The 22,443-nt window shown below is 44.9% G+C and overlaps 1 protein-coding gene across 2 annotated transcripts in view; it reads right to left on the bottom strand.

Annotated features, from left to right (window-relative positions):
• LOC149429076 (tubby protein homolog) overlaps window positions 1-22,443 on the bottom strand; it is a 70,037-nt gene that overhangs the window by 36,195 nt on the left and 11,399 nt on the right. Inside the window, exons 3-4 of one of the 2 annotated variants that reach the window (XM_089666759.1) lie at window positions 9,036-9,176; window positions 1,856-2,020 (exon numbers count right to left, since the gene is read on the bottom strand). In XM_089666759.1, the coding sequence (XP_089522885.1) occupies window positions 1,856-2,020; window positions 9,036-9,176 (306 nt within the window). The remainder of the gene's footprint in view (window positions 1-1,855; window positions 2,021-9,035; window positions 9,177-22,443) is intronic. The other variant, XM_089666760.1, reaches the window with a different exon arrangement.

Genomic DNA, 22,443 nt, shown 5'->3' with positions numbered 1-22,443 from the left:
AGCAGGGCAGCGTAGAAGGGTCAGCAGGGCAGTGTAGAAGGGTCAGAAGGGCAGTGTACAAGGGTCAACAGAAAACTGTACAGGGGTCACCAGGGCAGGGCACAGGGGCCAGCAGAACTGAGGATAGGGGACAACAGAGCTAAGGAGAGGGGTCAGCAGGGCAGAGGAAAGGGTCACAACTGGCAGGGCAGAGGACAGGAGTCACCGCTGGCAGGGCAGAGGACCAGAGGACGGGGTCACTTATGGCAGGGCAAAGGACAAGCTCACTGCTGGCAGGGCAAAGGACATGGGTCACAAATGGCAGGGCAGAGGACAGGGGTCACAAATGGCAGGGCGGAGGACAGGGGTCACTGCTGGCAGGGCAGAGGACAGGGGTCACCGCTGGCAGGGCAGAGGACAGGGGTCACCGCTGGCAGGGCAGAGGACCAGAGGACGGGGTCACTTATGGCAGGGCAAAGGACAAGCTCACTGCTGGCAGGGCAAAGGACATGGGTCACAAATGGCAGGGCAGAGGACAGGGGTCACAAATGGCAGGGCACAGGACAGGACTCACTGCTGGCAGGGCGGAGGACAGGGGTCACTGCTGGCAGGGAAGGGGACAGGGGTCACTGCTGGCAGGGCAGAGGACAGGGGTCACTGCTGGCAGGGAAGGGGACATGGGTCACAAATGGCAGGGCAGAGGACAGGACTCACTGCTGGCAGGGCAGAGGACATGGGTCACAAATGGCAGGGCAGAGGACAGGACTCACTGCTGGCAGGGCGGAGGACAGGGGTCACTGCTGGCAGGGCAGAGGACAGGGGTCACAAATGGCAGGACAGAGGACAGGGGTCACTGCTGGCAGGGCAGAGGACGAGGGTCACTGCTGGCAGGGAAGGGGACAGGGGTCACTGCTGGCAGGGCAGAGGACAGGAGAAGAGAAGAGAAAAATGAGAAAAGAGAGGAGCAGAGAGGAGAAGAGGGGAGGGGAGAGGAGAGGAGAAGAAAGGAGAAGAGAAGAGAGAAGAGCAGAGAAGAGAAGAGAGAGGAGGAGAGGGGAGGGGAACGGAGAGGAGGGGAGAGGAGAGGGGAAGAAAAGAGAAGAGAGGAGAGGAGAAGAGAAGAGAAGAGAAGAGAGAAGAAGAGAGGAGAAGAGAAGGGAAGAGAAGAGGGAAGAGAAGAGGGAAGAGGAGAGAGAAGAAGAGAGAAGAGCAGAGAGAAGAAAAGAGAAGAGGAGAGAGAAGTAAAGAGAAGAGGAGAGAGGATAGGAGAGGAGAAGAGAGAAAAGAAGAGAAGAGAGGAGAGGAGAAGTGAGAAAAGAAGAGAAGAGAGGAGAAGAGAGAAAAGAAGAGAAGAGAGGAGAGAGGATAGGAGAGGAGAAGAGAGAAAAGAAGAGAGGAGAGGAGAGGAGAGGAGAAGAGAGAAAAGAAGAGAGGAGATGAGAAGAGAGAAAAGAGGAGAGGAGAAGAGAGAAAAGAAGAGAAGAGAGGAGAGGAGAAGAAAGAAAAGAAGAGAAGAGAGGAGAAGAGAGAAAAGAAGAGAGGAGAGGAGAAGAGAGGAGAAGAGGGGAGGGGAGAGGAGAAGAGAGAAAAGAAGAAAAGAGAGGAGAGGAGAAGAAAGAAAAGAAGAGAGGAGAAGAGAGAAAAGAAGAGAGGAGAAGAGGGGAGGGGAGAGGAGAGAGAGGACTGCAGAGCAATAGACTGGATCACTTCTCTGGGGATATGAAGGGTTTACAATCACTTTAGGAGTCCAGAAACTTTATTATTCAACTAATTAGGACGAGCAGAGCAATGCGTTTCGGGGGCCACACACTCCCCTTCCTCAGGGCCGGGTACAATGGCAGCATTCCCTACAATCCAGGCCGTTTTATTTGCTCACCTTTCTTTTGCATGGTCACCCTCAGGTCCTGCTTGCTTTGCGATTGTCCGCCGGTCGCCGTCTCCTTCTCGTCCTCCTCCTGAGGGGACTGTCCCACCGTCAGGATCTGCACATGGCTCCCCGTGTCCTGAGCTTCGTCCTGGAAAGCAGCCGGACCGTCGATTCCTGTAGGGAAGGATGATGGGTCAGATCAATGTATTGTCTGTGTTGTGTGTATGGGGGATCGTTCGCCGACCAACCATGAGCACCAATCAATGGCGGGCACACCAAGGAAAGTGCCTGTTCTTTATGTGACACCAAAGACGAGGGAGTGACTCCTCACTATTTCTGGTGGAGTTAAAGGCTCAACCCACAAAGCTTCAACACGAAGATAAGGATCTTTATTGTTACCGTTTTGGCTTTAATTTTCCAATCTGATTGGACCTGAGTGACAATAACGTCTTGGCTTTGGGAATTGAGTCAGGTTTATGCAACTCAGCTGTAAAAGCTTCTGATCTGTCCATCCACCTAACGAGTCAGCTGGAAGGAGATATGAAGGGGAAGACTCTGAAGGAAAATGATGCAAATCAATTTGTAGGTTTCTGCTGAGGGAAAGGCTGACACCGGGGATCCTTCTGAAAATCCTGTTTGCCTGGCAGTCTCTGTATTGAATACTCCCTGAGTCAGTGACCCTCAACAAGCCTACAGCAGGTGGCAGAAGTAGAAGAATTTGGGTTCTGTAAAAACTGCCCATTACTATTTGTGGACCAAAAGGCATCAGCATCACAAGATGACCAGGGCAAGGAATAAATGGGGGATGAGGAAGGGATGGGCGAGGGATGAGGAAGGGAATGGGTGAGGGATGAGGAAGGGATGGGCGAGGGATGAGGAAGGGAATGGGTGAAGGATGAGGAAGGGATGGGCGAGGGATGAGGAAGGGAATGAGTGAAGGATGAGGAAGGGAATGAGTGAAGGATGAGGAAGGGAATGGGTGAGGTATGAGGAAGGGAATGAGTGAGGGATGAGGAAGGGAATGAGTGAGGTATGAGGAAGGGAATGAGTGAGGGATGAGGAAGGGAATGGGTGAGGGATGAGGAAGGGAATGGTCGAGGGATGAGGAAGGGAATGGGTGAGGTATGAGGAAGGGAATGGGTGAGGGATGAGGAAGGGATGGGCGAGGCATGAGGAAGGGAATGGGTGAGGTATGAGGAAGGGAATGAGTGAAGGATGAGGAAGGGAATGGGTGAGGTATGGGGAAGGGAATGGGTGAGGGATGAGGAAGGGAATGGGTGAGGGATGAGGAAGGGAAAGGATGAGGGATGAGGAAGGGAATGAGTGAGGGATGAGGAAGGGAATGGGTGAGGGATAAGGAAGGGAATGGGTAAGGGATGAGGAAGGGAAAGGTTGAGGGATGAGAAAGGGAACGAGTGAAGGATGAGGAAGGGAATGGGTGAGGGATGAGGAAGGGAATGAGTGAGGGATGAGGAAGGGAATGAGTGAGGGATGAGGAAGGGAATGGTTGAGGGATGAGGAAGGGAATGGGTGAGGGATGAGGAAGAGAATGGGTGAGGGATGAGGAAGGGAATGGTTGAGGGATGAGGAAGAGAATGGGTGAGGGATGAGGAAGGGAATGGTTGAGGGATGAGGAAGAGAATGGGTGAGGGATGAGGAAGGGAATGGGTGAGGGATGAGGAAGGGATGGGAGAGGGATGAGGAAGGGAATGAGTGAAGGATGAGGAAGAGAATGGGTGAGGGATGAGGAAGGGAATGGGTGAGGGATGAGGAAGGGAATGGGTGAGGTATGGGGAAGGGAATGAGTGAGGGATGAGGAGGGGAATGGGTGAGGGATAAGGAAGGGAATGGGTAAGGGATGAGGAAGGGAAAGGTTGAGGGATGAGAAAGGGAACGAGTGAAGGATGAGGAAGGGAATGGGTGAGGGATGAGGAAGGGAATGGTTGAGGGATGAGGAAGGGAATGGGTGAGGGATGAGGAAGGGAATGGGAGATGGATGAGGAAGGGAATGGTTGAGGGATGAGGAAGAGAATGGGTGAGGGAAGAGGAAGGGATGGGAGAGGGATGAGGAAGGGAATGGTTGAGGGATGAGGAAGAGAATGGGTGAGGGATGAGGAAGGGAATGGGTGAGGGATGAGGAAGGGATGGGAGAGGGATGAGGAAGGGAATGAGTGAAGGATGAGGAAGAGAATGGGTGAGGGATGAGGAAGGGAATGGGTGAGGGATGAGGAAGGGATGGGAGAGGGATTAGGAAGGGATGGGAGAGGGATGGGCAATGGATGGGAGAGGGATGGGTAATGGATGGGAGAGGGATGGGCAATGGATGAGAGAGAGGTGGGTGAGGGATGGGTGAGGGATGGGAGACGGATGGGTAATGGATGGGCAATGGATGAGAGAGGGATGGGTGAGGGATGGGTAATGGATGGGCAATGGATGAGAGAGGGATGGGTGAGGGATGGGTGAGGGATGGGTGAGGGATGGGAGAGGGATGGGTAATGGATGGGAGAGGGATGGGTGAGGGATGGGTGAGGGATGGGTAATGGATGGGAGAGGGATGGGTAATGGATGAGTGAGGGATGGGAGAGGGATGGGTAATGGATGGGAGAGGGATGGGTGAGGGATGGGAGAGGGATGGGTAATGGATGGGAGAGGGATGGGTGAGGGATGGGCAATGGATGGGAGAGGGATGGGTGAGGGATACGTAAGGGACGGGCAGCTCCTGCTGCACATATTACAAGTCCCTATAAATGGATGTGAATGTCATTGTGGGCGATCCCATTGGAACCCCTCACACTGATGACGGCAGACCCGAGAGCGGAGATATAAATAACAGGCAAACTCTCCAGCATTTAGTGAACACTCAGCTATGATTTCTGGGTGGAGTGACCCTTTAAGCCGTATATATCCAGTGACTTCATACGTGATGTACAATTTACTCTTCCATGGAAAGGTGAAGCCGATGTTCCTCCAGCTGCACTCCAACACATGATTAGTTGTTTCGGGCAAAAATATTTTAAAAAAGAGACGGTAACGTGCAATGAGAAGTGGCGCTGTGGGCGGTCACATGGGCATGCAGCGACAATGTGCGGTCTGACAAAGAATCAAATCACAGCATGCAAAGCACCAGCGAGCGGACAGAGGCCTCGCTGGGGGGAATATTCTATATGGAACACACATGAGATACACAGACAGATCACAGAAGATACAGAATCATCCAATCGTAGTGAGAGGAGAAAGCGCTGAGCGCAGGTCACATGACCGGCCACCATCCTCCCCGCACAGTTTGGGTAGGGGGGGAACCAAGTGACGGTGCTCCTAGGCGGATAGGAGGCAGAGAAAAGAACTCAGAAGAGTGGAGTTCCTGCACCTATTTTTTTAGCAAAAAAGCCCTGTATGTATCTCTTTTCCCGCCTTCTGTAACACGACACACACAGATAATCCCCCCACAAAATCCGGCCAGCCAATCAGAGAACAGAAGGATAAAGTTTATGGCTTAGTATAACTTTTAGTACATTTAGTCCATCGGATTGCCAGACAGAGAAGCGTGATTGGTCACTCTAGAGAACACGTCTCCCCTGCTCCATAGTCCAGTGGCGGCGTGCTTTACACCACGGCATCCGACGCTTTGCATTGCACTTGGTGATGGAAGGCTTGGATGCAGCTGCTCGGCCATGGAAACCCATTCCATGAAGCTCTCTACGCACTGTTGTTGGGCTCATCTGAAGGCCACACCAAGTTTGGAGGTCTTTAGCTATTGACTCTGCAGACAGTTGGCGACTTCTGCGCACTGTGCGCTTCAGCATGCGCTGACCCCGCCCTGTCATGTGACGTGGCCTACCACTTGGTGGCTGAGTGGCTGTTGTTCCCAGTTGCTTCCACTTTGTTATAATCCCACTAACAGTTGAGCGTGGAATATTTAGTGGCCAGGAAATGTCACGGATGGACTTATTGCCCAGGTGGCCACCTATCACGGGACCACGCTTGGAGTCACTGAGCTCCTGAGAGCGACCCATTCTTTCACCAATGTTTGTAGAAGCCGTCTGCATGCCTAGGGGCTGGATTGTATACACCTGTGTCCATGGAGGGGATTGGAACACCTGAATCACATGATATGCAGGGGATTGGAACACCTGAATCACATGATATGCAGGGGATTGGAACACCTGAATCACATGATATGGAGGGGATTGGAACACCTGAATCATATGATATGGAGGGGATTGGAACACTGAATCACATGATATGGAGGGGATTGGAACACCTGAATTACATGATATGGAGGGGATTGGAACAATCAGTGATCACATGATCGGGACCTCGTACAGAGGTCCTGTACGACGATTGGTGTTCCACTGTATCCAGAGGACACAGCGGGCACCGGATCGTGGTGCTCCCAGGGAGCGTGCACAGTCCAGAATGCGCCGTTTATGAACGGAAGCCCGCCCCTGCACTGCCACCGTCCGGCCGTTTATATACATGGGCCAGATAGGAAGGGGTTAATGTAACATGCATTTACCCAGCTGTCATGAATTCTGACCATATTTTGCTTAGTACATTGATTTCTTATGACCGTCAGCTCCATCTAGTGGACATAATGTGCTGTTTTCCTGATTAAGGCATTTCCAAAACAAAATACTGCATTATGGCCACTAGATGGAGCTGACGATCATAAGAAATCAGTGTATGAAGCTCTGGCTTGACAAATTTGCTTGGAATCTAGGAGCCAGCAAAAAAAAAGTTAGGAGCCAGTTTTAGCGTAGCGTGGGTTGTCAGCGCTTGGGGCAACAAGCGTCACGCAATGCGATTTGCCACGCGACAATCACGGCAGGTTTAGGTTCCACTGAAAATAATGGGACCTGAACATGCATTTTGCGACCGCAGTGATCCCAAAAGGCTCAGGTGTGAGTGGAGCTTCCCTGGTTCACATTTACTATTTTAGAAATCGGTGTGACTCCGACCAGGCCGGAACCGCGCCGATATGACCGCTCTGATAGCAGGCAATAAGGTGTGACTTGGCCTACGATTTGCAAATCGCATGCCAAGTCGCACTTGATGTGACCGGGGTGTAATATTCTCTCTGACATCCCGATCACACCCCAGTCACACCGATCTGACTTTGAAATTGTGCGATTTACAGTGAATTTCAAAGTCGGATAGTATTCCGACTTGCGGTGCGACTTGCAAGACATCTGCGGTGAGAAATACACAGATGTCTATGCAAGTCGCACCTCAAGTCACGCATGCTCTACTTTAGAAACCAGCGCTGCTCCGAGCAAGTCGGAATTGCGCCGATCTGACCGCTTTAATTGCAGACAACAGGGTGCGACTTGCCATGAGATTTGCAACTCGCATGTCCTGCAACTTGACAGACGATTTGCAGGTCACATGGCATGCAAATCGCATGCCAAGTCGCACTTGATGTGACCGGAGTGTAATATTCTCTCTGATACCCCGGTCACACCCCAGTCACACTGATCCGACTTTGAAATCGTGCGATTTACTGTGAATTTCAAAGTCGGATGGTATTCCGACTTGCAGTGCGACTTGCAAGGCATCTTCGGCATGCAAAACACAGATGTCTATGCAAGTCGCACCTGAAGTAGTGCAGGCACCACTTTAGAAACCGGTGCGGCTCCGAGCAAGTCAGAATTGCACCAATCTGACAGCTTTAATTGCGGACAACAGGGTGCGATTTGCAACTCGCATGGCATTGCAAGTCGCACCCGGTGTGACCGGGGGGGTTATGCCAGCCATAGACTGGAAGAAAATCAGCCGATTTTTTGAAGGAAGAAGAAGAAAGAAGAAGAGGAAAGAAGAAGGAAGAAAGAAAGAAAGAAAGAAAGAAAGAAAGAAAGAAAGAAAGAAAGAAAGAAAGAAAGAGAGAGAGAGAGAGAGAGAGAGAGAGAGAGAGAGAGAGAGAGAGAAAGAAAGAAAGAAAGAAAGAAAGAAAGAAAGAAAGAAAGAAAGAGAGAGAGAGAGAGAGAGAAAGAAAGAAAGAAAGAAAGAAAGAAAGAAAGAAAGAAAGAAAGAAAGAAAGAAAGAAAGAAAGATGAAGGAAGAAGAAGAAAGAAGAAGAAGGAAGAAGAAAGAAAGAAAGAAAGAAAGAAAGATGAAGGAAGAAGAAGAAAGAAGAAGAAGAAAGAAGAAGAGGAAAGAAGAAGGAAGAAGAAAGAAAGAAAGAAAGAGAAAGAGAGAGAGAAAGAAAGAAAGAAAGAAAGAAAGATGAAGGAAGAAGAAGAAAGAAGAAGAAGGAAGAAGAAAGAAAGAAAGAAAGAAAGAAAGAAAGAAAGATGAAGGAAGAAGAAGAAAGAAGAAGAAAGAAGAAGAGGAAAGAAGAAGGAAAAAGAAAGAAAGAAAGAAAGAAAGAGAAAGAGAGAGAGAGAGAGAGAAAGAAAGAAAGAAAGAAAGAAAGAAAGAAAGAGAAAGAAAGAAAGAAAGAAAGATGAAGGAAGAAGAAGAAGTAGAGAGAAGTAGAGGAAGAAAAAAGAAGCTGGAAGAAGAAAGAAAGAAAGAAAGAAAGAAAGAAGTAGAAGAAGAAAAGGAGGAAGAAGAAGGAAGAAGAAGAAGAAGAAGAAGAAGGAAGAAGAAGAAGAAGGAGAGGAAGAAAGAATAAGAAGAATTCCAGTCCGCTATTATATTTTACATGAAAGTTTTGCGGTTGCAACAATGTATCCATTTGTATCTGAATAAAAACATCTGTATCCGAAATGGATACAAATGGATACATTGTTGCAACCGCAAAACTTTCATGTAAAATATAACAGCGGAGCTCTCTGCAGGGACAGAAGTCATTATGGGGTTGAATGCCGGCCGTAGACGGGACGAAAATCGGCCGTTTTTTTTTACCGTTGGTGTTAATGTTGGCCGATTGAATGATCGATTTTTCTTTTTTTTTTTTTTTTTTAAAAAAGGCCGGTTTTCGACCCGTCTATGGCCTGCTTAAGTGAATAAAAGTGATTGGATAGATGTGATCAGCTGGCTGTATGGTAATAAAATGAGTCCTGGCGTACATCACAGCACAGTCTATAGTGGCCAATGTGGGGGAGGGGCTCTCTGCGCGCGATGGGTTCATGCTGCGCTGCACGGTCAGGGAGCACATACACATACAGGTCACATGCGTGTATGTATTTAGGATGGGAGAACATGCAACGTGACCTCACAACGAGGGTTTCTGGAGCATGCGGCTGACCTTTCTGCTTTCCCTTTTTTTCCTTCCTGGCACTGCCAGATGGGCAACTCGCTGCCGCGCCGGACGCTTTGGCTTTTTTGGTAGATTTGGGAGGTTGCGCCTCTGTTACCACCTGCGGTTCCTCCGGCTCGGCCTCCTGTACTGCTCGGTGCGATCCGCGGGAAAGGACAGACAGAGAGAAGATGAAATCGCATTAAATCACAGCCTTGGCATCAACAATCTACGGCTTCCCATTGTCTGAGCTCCTCCCCCCCCCCATGCAACTGAAACAAAGTAACAAACAAAAGTCAAATTGTTGTACGATGTTTATTCCTGCAAACCAATGAAAAGAGCGGAAAGATGGCGTGGGTCACATCCCTGATCCACAAATGCGCCATTTCATTTCAGGCTCCGTTCACACTAGTGTTTTTTTTTTAAAAGCTCAAAAAACTCCAGATGGCATTTCTGTGCGGCTCGTTGGCGTGTTTTAGCCGTGTTTGGAAGCGTTTGAGAGCGTTTAGGAGCGCAAGCGTTTTATTCGTGATTTTACAGAACATTGAGGTTAGAGAAAGCTAAAAAAAAAACGGCGTCTTAATGCGTTTTATAGAATCCCCTCCAAGGCGACAGCAATCTGTGGTTCACCAAAGACTGAGGAACTACCAGGCTCAGCATTCCCTGACAGCCAACGGAGATATATCTGCTAAAAGAGAAGCCATTGATGGTGCAACCTAGATTAGGAAATGAGCCGACCTGGTGCCAGCCACAGAAATCTGAGCTATACATAGTTAGTCTGGCTGAAAAAGACAAAAGTCCATCCAGTTCAACCATAAAAAAAAAGAAGTTATAATCCTCCACCCACAGGGGATCCAGAGGAAGGCAAACAAACCCAGCAAAGGACGATCCGATCTCCTCCTGCAGGGAAACATTCCTTCCTGATCCCCCGAGAGGAAATCAGATATTCCCGGGATCAACGTTCCCTATAAATGTTATATCCAGTTATATTCTGTGTATCCAAGAAAGAATCCAGGACTTTCCTACAGCAACCCCCCCTTATGTATTATACATGGAGATCATATCCCCCCCTTATGTATTATACATGGAGATCATATCCCCCCCTTATGTATTATACATGGAGATCATATCCCCCTTATGTATTATACATGGAGATCATATCCCCCCTTATGTATTATACATGGAGATCATATCCCCCCCTTATGTATTATACATGGAGATCATATCCCCCCCTTATGTATTATACATGGAGATCATATCCCCCCTTATGTATTATACATGGAGATCATATCCCCCCCTTATGTATTATACATGGAGATCATATCCCCCTTATGTATTATACATGGAGATCATATCCCCCCCCTTATGTATTATACATGGAGATCATATCCCCCCTTATGTATTATACATGGAGATCATATCCCCCCTTATGTATTATACATGGAGATCATATCTCCCCTTATGTATTATACATGGAGATCATATCCCCCCTTATGTATTATACATGGAGATCATATCCCCCCTTATGTATTATACATGGAGATCATATCCCCCCTTATGTATTATACATGGTGATCATATCCCCCCCCCCTTATGTATTATACATGGAGATCATATCCCCCCTTATGTATTATACATGGTGATCATATCCCCCCCCCCTTATGTATTATACATGGAGATCATATCCCCCCTTATGTATTATACATGGAGATCATATCCCCCCCTTATGTATTATACATGGAGATCATATCCCCCCTTATGTATTATACATGGAGATCATATCCCCCCTTATGTATTATACATAGAGATCATATCCCCCTTATGTATTATACATAGAGATCATATCCCCCCTTATGTATTATACATGGTGATCATATCCCCCCCCCCCCCTTATGTATTATACATGGAGATCATATCCCCCCTTATGTATTATACATGGTGATCATATCCCCCCCCCCCTTATGTATTATACATGGAGATCATATCCCCCCTTATGTATTATACATGGAGATCATATCCCCCCCTTATGTATTATACATGGAGATCATATCCCCCCTTATGTATTATACATGGTGATCATATCCCCCCCCCCTTATGTATTATACATGGAGATCATATCCCCCCTTATGTATTATACATGGTGATCATATCCCCCCCCTTATGTATTATACATGGAGATCATATCCCCCCTTATGTATTATACATGGAGATCATATCCCCCCCTTATGTATTATACATGGAGATCATATCCCCCCTTATGTATTATACATGGAGATCATATCCCCCCTTATGTATTATACATGGAGATCATATCCCCCCCCTTATGTATTATACATGGAGATCATATCCCCCTTATGTATTATACATGGAGGTCATACCCCCCCCCCTTATGTATTATACATGGAGATCATATCCCCCCTTATGTATTATACATGGAGATCATATCCCCCCTTATGTATTATACATGGAGATCATATCCCCCCTTATGTATTATACATGGTGATCATATCCCCCCCCCCTTATGTATTATACATGGAGATCATATCCCCCCTTATGTATTATACATGGAGATCATATCCCCCCTTATGTATTATACATGGTGATCATATCCCCCCCCCCTTATGTATTATACATGGAGATCATATCCCCCCTTATGTATTATACATGGAGATCATATCCCCCCTTATGTATTATACATGGTGATCATATCCCCCCCCTTATGTATTATACATGGAGATCATATCCCCCCTTATGTATTATACATGGAGATCATATCCCCCCCTTATGTATTATACATGGAGATCATATCCCCCCTTATGTATTATACATGGAGATCATATCCCCCCTTATGTATTATACATGGTGATCATATCCCCCCCCCCCCTTATGTATTATACATGGAGATCATATCCCCCCTTATGTATTATACATGGTGATCATATCCCCCCCCCTTATGTATTATACATGGAGATCATATCCCCCCTTATGTATTATACATGGAGATCATATCCCCCCTTATGTATTATACATAGAGATCATATCCCCCCCCCTTATGTATTATACATGGAGATCATACCCCCCTTATGTATTATACATGGAGATCATATCCCCCCTTATGTATTATACATGGAGATCACATCCCCCCTTATGTAATATACATGGAGATCATACCCCCCCTTATGTATTATACATGGAGATCATATCCCCCTTATGTATTATACATGGAGATCATTCCCCCCCTTATGTATTATACATGGAGATCATATCCCCCCTTATGTATTATACATGGAGATCATATCCCCCCTTATGTAATATACATGGAGATCATACCCCCCCTTATGTATTATACATGGAGATCATATCCCCCCTTATATATTATACATGGAGATCATATCCCCCTTATGTATTATACATGGAGATCATACCCCCCTTATGTATTATACATGGAGATCATACCCCCCCTTATGTATTATACATGGTGATCATATCCCCCCCTATGTATTATACATGGAGATCATATCCCCCTTATGTATTATACATGGAGATCATATCCCCCCTTATGTATTATACATGGAGATCATACTCCCCCCTTATGTATTATACATGGAGATTATACCCCCCCCCCTTATGTATTATACATGGAGATCATACCCCCCCCCCCCCCTTATGTATTATACATGGAGATCATATCCCCCTTATGTATTATACATGGAGATCATATCCCCCTTTATGTATTATACATGGAGATCATATCCCCCCTTATGTATTATACATGGAGATCATATCCCCCCTTATGTATTATACATGGAGATCATATCCCCCCTTATGTATTATACATGGAGGTCATATCCCCCTTATGTATTATACATGGAGATCATATCCCCCCTTATGTATTAAACATGGAGATCATATCCCCCCTTATGTATTATACATGGAGATCATATCCCCCCCTTATGTATTAAACATGGAGATCATATCCCCCCTTATGTATTATACATGGTGATCATATCCCCCCCTTATGTACTATGCATGGAGATCATATCCCCCTTTATGTATTATACATGGAGATCATATCCCCCCTTATGTATTATACATGGAGATCATATCCCCCCTTATGTATTATACATGGTGATCATATCCCCCTTATGCATCATACATGGAGATCGTATCCCCCCTTATGTATTATACATGGAGATAATATCCCCCCTTATGTATTATACATGGAGATCATACCCCCCCCCCCCCCTTATATGTTATGCATGGAGATCATATCCCCCGTTATGTATTATACATGGAGATCATATCCCCCCCTTATGTATTATACATGGAGATCATATCCCCCCTTATGTATTATACATGGAGATCATATCCCCCCTTATGTATTATACATGGTGATCATATCCTCCCCTTATGTATTATGCATGGAGATCATATCCCCCTTATGTATTATACATGGAGATCATATCCCCCCTTATGTATTATACATGGAGATCATATCCCCCCTTATGTATTATACATGGAGATCATATCCCCCCTTATGTATTATACATGGAGATCATACCCCCCCCCTATATGTTATACATGGAGATCATATCCCCCGTTATGTATTATACATGGAGATCATATCCCCTTTATGTATTATACATGGAGATCATATCCCCCCCCTTATGTATTATACATGGAGATCATATCCCCCCTTATGTATTATACATGAAGATTATTTCCCCCTTATGTAATATACATGGAGGTCATACCCCCCCTTATGTATTATACATGGAGATCATATCCCCCCCTTATGTATTATACATGGAGATCATATCCCCCCTTATGTATTATACATGGTGATCATATCCCCCCTTATGTAATATACATGGAGGTCATACCCCCCCCCCCCTTATGTATTATACATGGAGATCATATCCCCCCCCTTATGTATTATACATGGAGATCATATCCCCCCCTTATGTATTATACATGGTGATCATACCCCCCCCCCTTATGTATTATACATGGAGATCATACCCCCCCTTATGTATTATACATGGAGATCATTTCCCCCCTTATGTATTATACACGGAGATCATATCCCCCCTTATGTATTATACATAGAGATCATATCCCCCCCTTATGTATTATACATGGAGATCATATCCCCCCTTATGTATTATACATGGAGATCATACCCCCCCTTATGTATTATACATGGAGATCATATCCCCCCCTTATGTATTATACATGGAGATCATATCCCCCCCTTATGTATTATACATGGAGATCATATCCCCCCCTTATGTATTATACATGGAGATCATATCCCCCCCTTATGTATTATACATGGAGATCATATCCCCCCCTTATGTATTATACATGGAGATCATATCCCCCCTTATGTATTATACATAGAGATCATATCCCCCCCCCTTATGTATTATACATGGAGATCACATCCCCCTTATGTATTATACATGGAGATCATATCCCCCCTTATGTATTATACATGGAGATTATATCCCCCCTTATGTATTATACATGGAGATCATATCCCCCCTTATGTATTATACATAGAGATCATATCCCCCCCCCTTATGTATTATACATGGAGATCATATCCCCCCTTATGTATTATACATGGAGATCATATCCCCCCTTATGTATTATACATAGAGATCATATCCCCCCCCTTATGTATTATACATGGAGATCATATCCCCCCTTATGTATTATACATGGTGATCAATCCCCCCTTATGTATTATACATGGAGATCATATCCCCCCTTGTGTATTATACATGGTGATCATATCCCCCCTTATGTATTATACATGGTGCTCATATCCCCCCTTATGTATTATACATGGAGATCATACCCCCCTTATGTATTATACATGGAGATCATATCCCCCCTTATGTATTATACATGGAGATCATACCCCCCCCCTTATGTATTATACATGGAGATCATATCCCCCCCTTATGTATTATGCATGGAGATCATATCCCCCTTATGTATTATTCATGGAGATCATATCCCCCTTATGTATTATACATGGAGATCATATCCCCCCTTATGTATTATACATGGAGATCATATCCCCCTTATGTATTATACATGGAGATCATATCCCCCTTATGTATTATACATGGAGATCATATCCCCCCTTATATATTATACATGGAGATCATATCCCCCCCCTTATGTATTATACATGGCGATCATGCCCCCCCCCCTTATGTAATATACATGGAGATCATACCCCCCCTTATGTATTATACATGGAGATCATATCCCCCTTTATGTATTATACATGGTGATCATATCCCCCCCTTATGTATTATACATGGAGATCATATCCCCCCTTATGTATTATACATGGAGATCATATCCCCCCCTTATGTATTATACATGGAGATCATATCCCCCCTTATGTATTATACATGGAGATCATATTATTATTATTATTATTATTATTATTTATCGAGTTTATATAGCGCCAAAGGGTTTGCTCAGCGCTGTACAATAGGGGGGGACAATACATGAAACAGTACAGTAACATCAAACAGCACACAAGGGGTAAGAGGGCCCTACTCTTTTGAGCTTACAATCTAGGAGATCATATCCCCCCCTTATGTATTATACATGGAGATCATATCCCCCTTATATATTATACATGGAGATCATATCCCCCCTTATGTATTATACATGGTGCTCATATCCCCCCTTATGTATTATACATGGAGATCATATCCCCCCTTATGTATTATACATGGAGATCATATCCCCCCTTATGTATTATACATGGAGATCATATCCCCCTTATGTATTATACATGGAGATCATATCCCCCCTTAGGTATTATACATGGAGATCATACTCCCCCCCTTATGTATTATACATGGAGATCATACCCCCCCCCCCCTTATGTATTATACATGGAGATCATATCCCCCTTATGTATTATACATGGAGATCATATCCCCCTTATGTATTATACATGGAGATCATATCCCCCTTATGTATTGTACATGGAGATCATATCCCCCTTATGTATTATACATGGAGATCATATCCCCCTTATGTATTATACATGGAGATCATATCCCCCCTTATGTATTATACATGGAGATCATATCCCCCCTTATGTATTATACATGGAGATCATATCCCCCTTATGTATTATACATGGAGATCATATCCCCCTTATGTATTATACATGGAGATCATATCCCTCCTTATGTATTATACATGGAGATCATATCCCCCCCTTATGTATTATACATGGAGATCATATCTCCCCTTATGTATTATACATGGAGATCATATCCCCCCTTATGTATTAAACATGGAGATCATATCCCCCCTTATGTATTATACATGGTGATCATATCCCCCCCTTATGTATTATGCATGGAGATCATATCCCCCCTTATGTATTATACATGGAGATCATATCCCCCCCTTATGTATTATACATGGAGATCATATCCCGCCTTATGTATTATACATGGAGATCATATCCCCCCTTATGTATTATACATGGTGATCATATCCCCCCTTATGTAATATACATGGAGGTCATACCCCCCCCCTTATGTATTATACATGGAGATCATATCCCCCCCTTTATGTATTATACATGGAGATCATATCCCCCCTTATGTATCATACATGGAGATCATATCCCCCCTTATGTATTATACATGGAGATCATATCCCCCCTTATGTATTATACATGGAGATCATATCCCCCCCTTATGTATTATACATGGAGATCATATCCCCCCCTTATGTGTTATACATGGAGATCATATCCCCCCTTATGTATTATACATGGTGATCATATCCTCCCTTTATGTATTATGCATGGAGATCATATCCCCCCTTATGTATTATACATGGAGATCATATCCCCCCTTATGTATTATACATGGAGATCATATCCCCCCCTTATGTATTATACATGGAGATCATATCCCCCCTTATGTATTATACATGGAGATCATATCCCCCCCTTATGTATTATACATGGAGATCATATCCCCCCTTAGGTATTATACATGGTGATCATATCCCCCTTATGTATTATACATGGAGATCATATCCCCCCTTATGTATTATACATGGAGATCATATCCCCCCTTATGTATTATACATGGAGATCATATCCCCCCCTTATATGTTATACATGGAGATCACATCCCCCTTATGTATTATACATGGAGATCATATCCCCCCTTATGTATTATACATGGAGATTATATCCCCCCTTATGTATTATACATGGAGATCATATCCCCCCTTATGTATTATACATAGAGATCATATCCCCCCCCCCTTATTTATTATACATGGAGATCATATCCCCCCTTATGTATTATACATGGAGATCATATCCCCCCTTATGTATTATACATAGAGATCATATCCCCCCCCCCCTTATGTATTATACATGGAGATCATATCCCCCCTTATGTATTATACATGGTGATCAATCCCCCCTTATGTATTATACATGGAGATCATATCCCCCCTTGTGTATTATACATGGTGATCATATCCCCCCTTATGTATTATACATGGTGCTCATATCCCCCCTTATGTATTATACATGGAGATCATACCCCCCTTATGTATTATACATGGAGATCATATCCCCCCTTATGTATTATACATGGAGATCATACCCCCCCCCTTATGTATTATACATGGAGATCATATCCCCCCCTTATGTATTATACATGGAGATCATATCCCCCTTATGTATTATTCATGGAGATCATATCCCCCTTATGTATTATACATGGAGATCATATCCCCCCTTATGTATTATACATGGAGATCATATCCCCCCTTATGTATTATACATGGAGATCATATCCCCCCTTATGTATTATACATGGAGATCATATCCCCCTTATGTATTATACATGGAGATCATATCCCCCTTATGTATTATACATGGAGATCATATCCCCCCTTATATATTATACATGGAGATCATATCCCCCCCCCTTATGTATTATACATGGCGATCATGCCCCCCCCCCTTATGTAATATACATGGAGATCATACCCCCCCTTATGTATTATACATGGAGATCATATCCCCCTTATGTATTATACATGGAGATCATATCCCCCTTATATATTATACATGGAGATCATATCCCCCCTTATGTATTATACATGGTGCTCATATCCCCCCTTATGTATTATACATGGAGATCATATCCCCCTTATGTATTATACATGGAGATCATATCCCCCCTTATGTATTATACATGGAGATCATACTCCCCCCCTTATGTATTATACATGGAGATTATACCCCCCCCCCTTATGTATTATACATTGAGATCATACCCCCCCCCCTTATGTATTATACATGGAGATCATATCCCCCTTATGTATTATACATGGAGATCATATCCCCCTTATGTATTATACATGGAGATCATATCCCCCCTTATGTATTATACATGGAGATCATATCCCCCCTTATGTATTATACATGGAGATCATATCCCCCTTATGTATTATACATGGAGATCATATCCCTCCTTATGTATTATACATGGAGATCATATCCCCCCCTTATGTATTATACATGGAGATCATATCTCCCCTTATGTATTATACATGGAGATCATATCCCCCCTTATGTATTAAACATGGAGATCATATCCCCCCTTATGTATTATACATGCAGATCATATCCCCCCTTATGTATTATACATGCAGATCATATCCCCCCTTATGTATTATACATGGAGATCATATCCCCCCTTATGTATTATACATGGAGATCATATCCCCCCTTATGTATTATACATGGAGATCATATCCCCCCTTATGTATTAAACATGGAGATCATATCCCCCCTTATGTATTATACATGGTGATCATATCCCCCCCTTATGTATTATGCATGGAGATCATATCCCCCCTTATGTATTATACATGGAGATCATATCCCCCCCTTATGTATTATACATGGAGATCATATCCCGCCTTATGTATTATATATGGAGATCATATCCCCCCTTATGTATTATACATGGTGATCATATCCCCCCTTATGTAATATACATGGAGGTCATACCCCCCCCCCTTATGTATTATACATGGAGATCATATCCCCCCCTTTATGTATTATACATGGAGATCATATCCCCCCTTATGTATCATACATGGAGATCATATCACCCCTTATGTATTATACATGGAGATCATATCCCCCCTTATGTATTATACATGGAGATCATATCCCCCCCTTATGTATTATACATGGAGATCATATCCCCCCCTTATGTGTTATACATGGAGATCATATCCCCCCTTATGTATTATACATGGTGATCATATCCTCCCTTTATGTATTATGCATGGAGATCATATCCCCCCTTATGTATTATACATGGAGATCATATCCCCCCTTATGTATTATACATGGAGATCATATCCCCCCCTTATGTATTATACATGGAGATCATATCCCCCCTTATGTATTATACATGGAGATCATATCCCCCCCTTATGTATTATACATGGAGATCATATCCCCCCTTATGTATTATACATGGAGATCATATCCCCCCTTATGTATTATACATGGAGATCATATCCCCCCTTATGTATTATACATGGAGATCATATCCCCCCCTTATATGTTATACATGGAGATCATATCCCCCGTTATGTATTATACATGGAGATCATATCCCCTTTATGTATTATACATGGAGATCATATCCCCCCCTTATGTATTATACATGGAGATCATATCCCCCCTTATGTATTATACATGGAGATCATATCCCCCCTTATGTATTATACATGGAGATCATATCCCCCCTTATGTATTATACATGGAGATCATATCCCCCCTTATGTATTATACATGGTGATCATATCCCCCCTTATGTAATATACATGGAGGTCATACCCCCCCTTATGTATTATACATGGAGATCATATCCCCCCCTTTATGTATTATACATGGAGATCATATCCCCCCTTATGTATTATACATGGAGATCATATCCCCCCCTTATGTATTATACATGGAGATCATATCCCCCTTATGTATTATACATGGAGATCATATCCCCCCTTATGTATTATACATGGAGATCATATCCCCCCTTATGTATTATACATGGAGATCATATCCCCCCTTATGTATTATACATGGAGATCATATCCCCCCTTATGTATTATACATGGAGATCATATCCCCCCCTAATCTCCTCTTCTCAGTAGAGAATACATTCAGTTCCTCTAATCTTCCCTCATAGCTGATCTCCTCCATGCCTCGTATCAGTTTGGTTGCCCTTCTCTGTACTTTCTCCAGTTCCCCAATGTTCTTTTTGTGAATTGGAGCCCAAAACTGAACTGCATATTCCAGATGAGGTATTACTAATGATTTGTATTGGGGGGGGGGGTGATATCTCTCTCTGGAGTCTATACCTCTCCTAATACAAGCTTGGCATTGCTGCCATTATTAAGCTGGAGCTACCAGAACCCCCAGATCCTTCTCCACCATTGACCCCCCCCAGATCCTTCTCCACCCCTGACCCCCCCCCAGATCCTTCTCCACCATTGACCCCCTCAAATCCTTCTCCACCATTGACCCCTCCAGATCCTTCTCCACCATTGACCCCCCCTAGATCCTTCTCCACCATTGACCCCCCCAGATCCTTCTCCACCATTGACCCCCCAGATCCTTCTCCACCATTGACCCCCCCAGATCCTTCTCCACCATTGACCCCCCCAGATCCTTCTCCACCATTGACCCCCCCAGATCCTTCTCCACCATTGATCTCCCCAGATCCTTCTCCACCATTGACCCCCCCAGATCCTTCTCCACCATTGACCCCCCCCAGATCCTTCTCCACCATTGACCCCCCCCCCCCCAGATCCTTCTCCACCATTGACCCCCCCCAAGATCCTTCTCCACCATTGACCCCCCAGATCCTTCTCCACCATTGAACCCTCCAGATCCTTCTCCACCATTGACCCCCCCAGATCCTTTTCCACCACTGACCCCCCAGATCCTTCTCCACCATTGATCCCCCCAGATCCTTCTCCACCATTGACCCCCCCAGATCCTTCTCCACCATTGACCCCTCCAGATCCTTCTCCACCATTGATCCCCCCAGATCCTTCTCCACCATTGACCCCTCCAGATCCTTCTCCACCATTGATCCCCCCAGATCTTTCTCCACCATTGACCCCCCCAGATCCTTCTCCACCATTGACCCCCCAGATCCTTCTCCACCATTGTTCCCCCCAGATCCTTCTCCACCATTGTTCCCCCAGATCCTTCTCCACCATTGCCCCCCCCCCAGATCCTTCTCCACCATTGACCCCCCCAGATCCTTCTCCACCATTGACCCCTCCAGATCCTTCTCCACCATTGACCCCCCCAGATCCTTCTCCACCATTGACCCCCCCAGATCCTTCTCCACCATTGACCTCTCCAGATCCTTCTCCACCACTGACCCCCCCAGATCCTTCTCCACCATTGTTCCCCCAGATCCTTCTCCACCATTGACCCCCCCAGATCATTCTCCACCATTGGCCCCCCCCCAGATCCTTCTCCACCATTGACCCCTCCAGATCCTTCTCCACCATTGACCCCCCCAGATCCTTCTCCACCATTGACCCCCCCAGTTGTACCCCCCCCAGTACCTGGTGCCAACCATGGAAAGTGAGCCATACCTGGTGCCAGCCATGAACCAATCAGAAAACGATTCTGTAGAGCAGTTTGGCACGTTTCCTTTGCACAATACACAGACAATGTGGCTGACGGTCTTCTGGGATTTGCCGTTCCTTAGCTCAGGCGGTCATTACAATGCCTATATCACAATATTAATAAGAAACATCGATTTGGCGGCGGAATCTGATCCAACGTTCGTTCTGTCCTTGAGAATCTCAGAAAATGATTTTCTCCACAAGAGAACGACACAAAACCCGACACCTCCCCCGGCCAGGAAATAAAACGACAAATAACGGGGAAATGGAGCCGCGCCGGGAATTGTCGCCTTAAACGTCGAATTTTATTTGACGTGAAAGATTCGGCTTGTAATGTGTATCTATTACCCACTAAACGCCGATTTAATGCTCTCATTTCTCTTCCTCTAAAGATCCGTTTTATGTCCCATTTATTTCCAGATGACAAGACGTCCTATAGAGAGGAGATAAACTGGCAGCGACACACAATGGCCCTCACCTCCATGGGGACCAGAAATGTCATCTAATAGAGGAGGGAGAGATTGGTGATCATATCCAAAGGATCCATAACAGCCAATCAGCACCATCCCTGTGCTGGGATCCCGGGTCTGTACCCCCGCTGTGCCCATTATGAGGGGTTCCCACCATCCCTGTGTCCATTACGAGCGGTTCCCACCATTCCTGT

Source organism: Staurois parvus, unplaced genomic scaffold (genome assembly GCF_062004578.1).
Source record: "Staurois parvus isolate SC_StPar_1 unplaced genomic scaffold, SC_StPar_1.0 ptg002825l, whole genome shotgun sequence".
Classification (NCBI taxonomy): Eukaryota; Metazoa; Chordata; class Amphibia; order Anura; family Ranidae; genus Staurois; species Staurois parvus.
The sequence above is the reverse complement of the archived record's forward strand: the minus strand, read 5'-3'. Positions and strand labels throughout refer to the sequence as shown.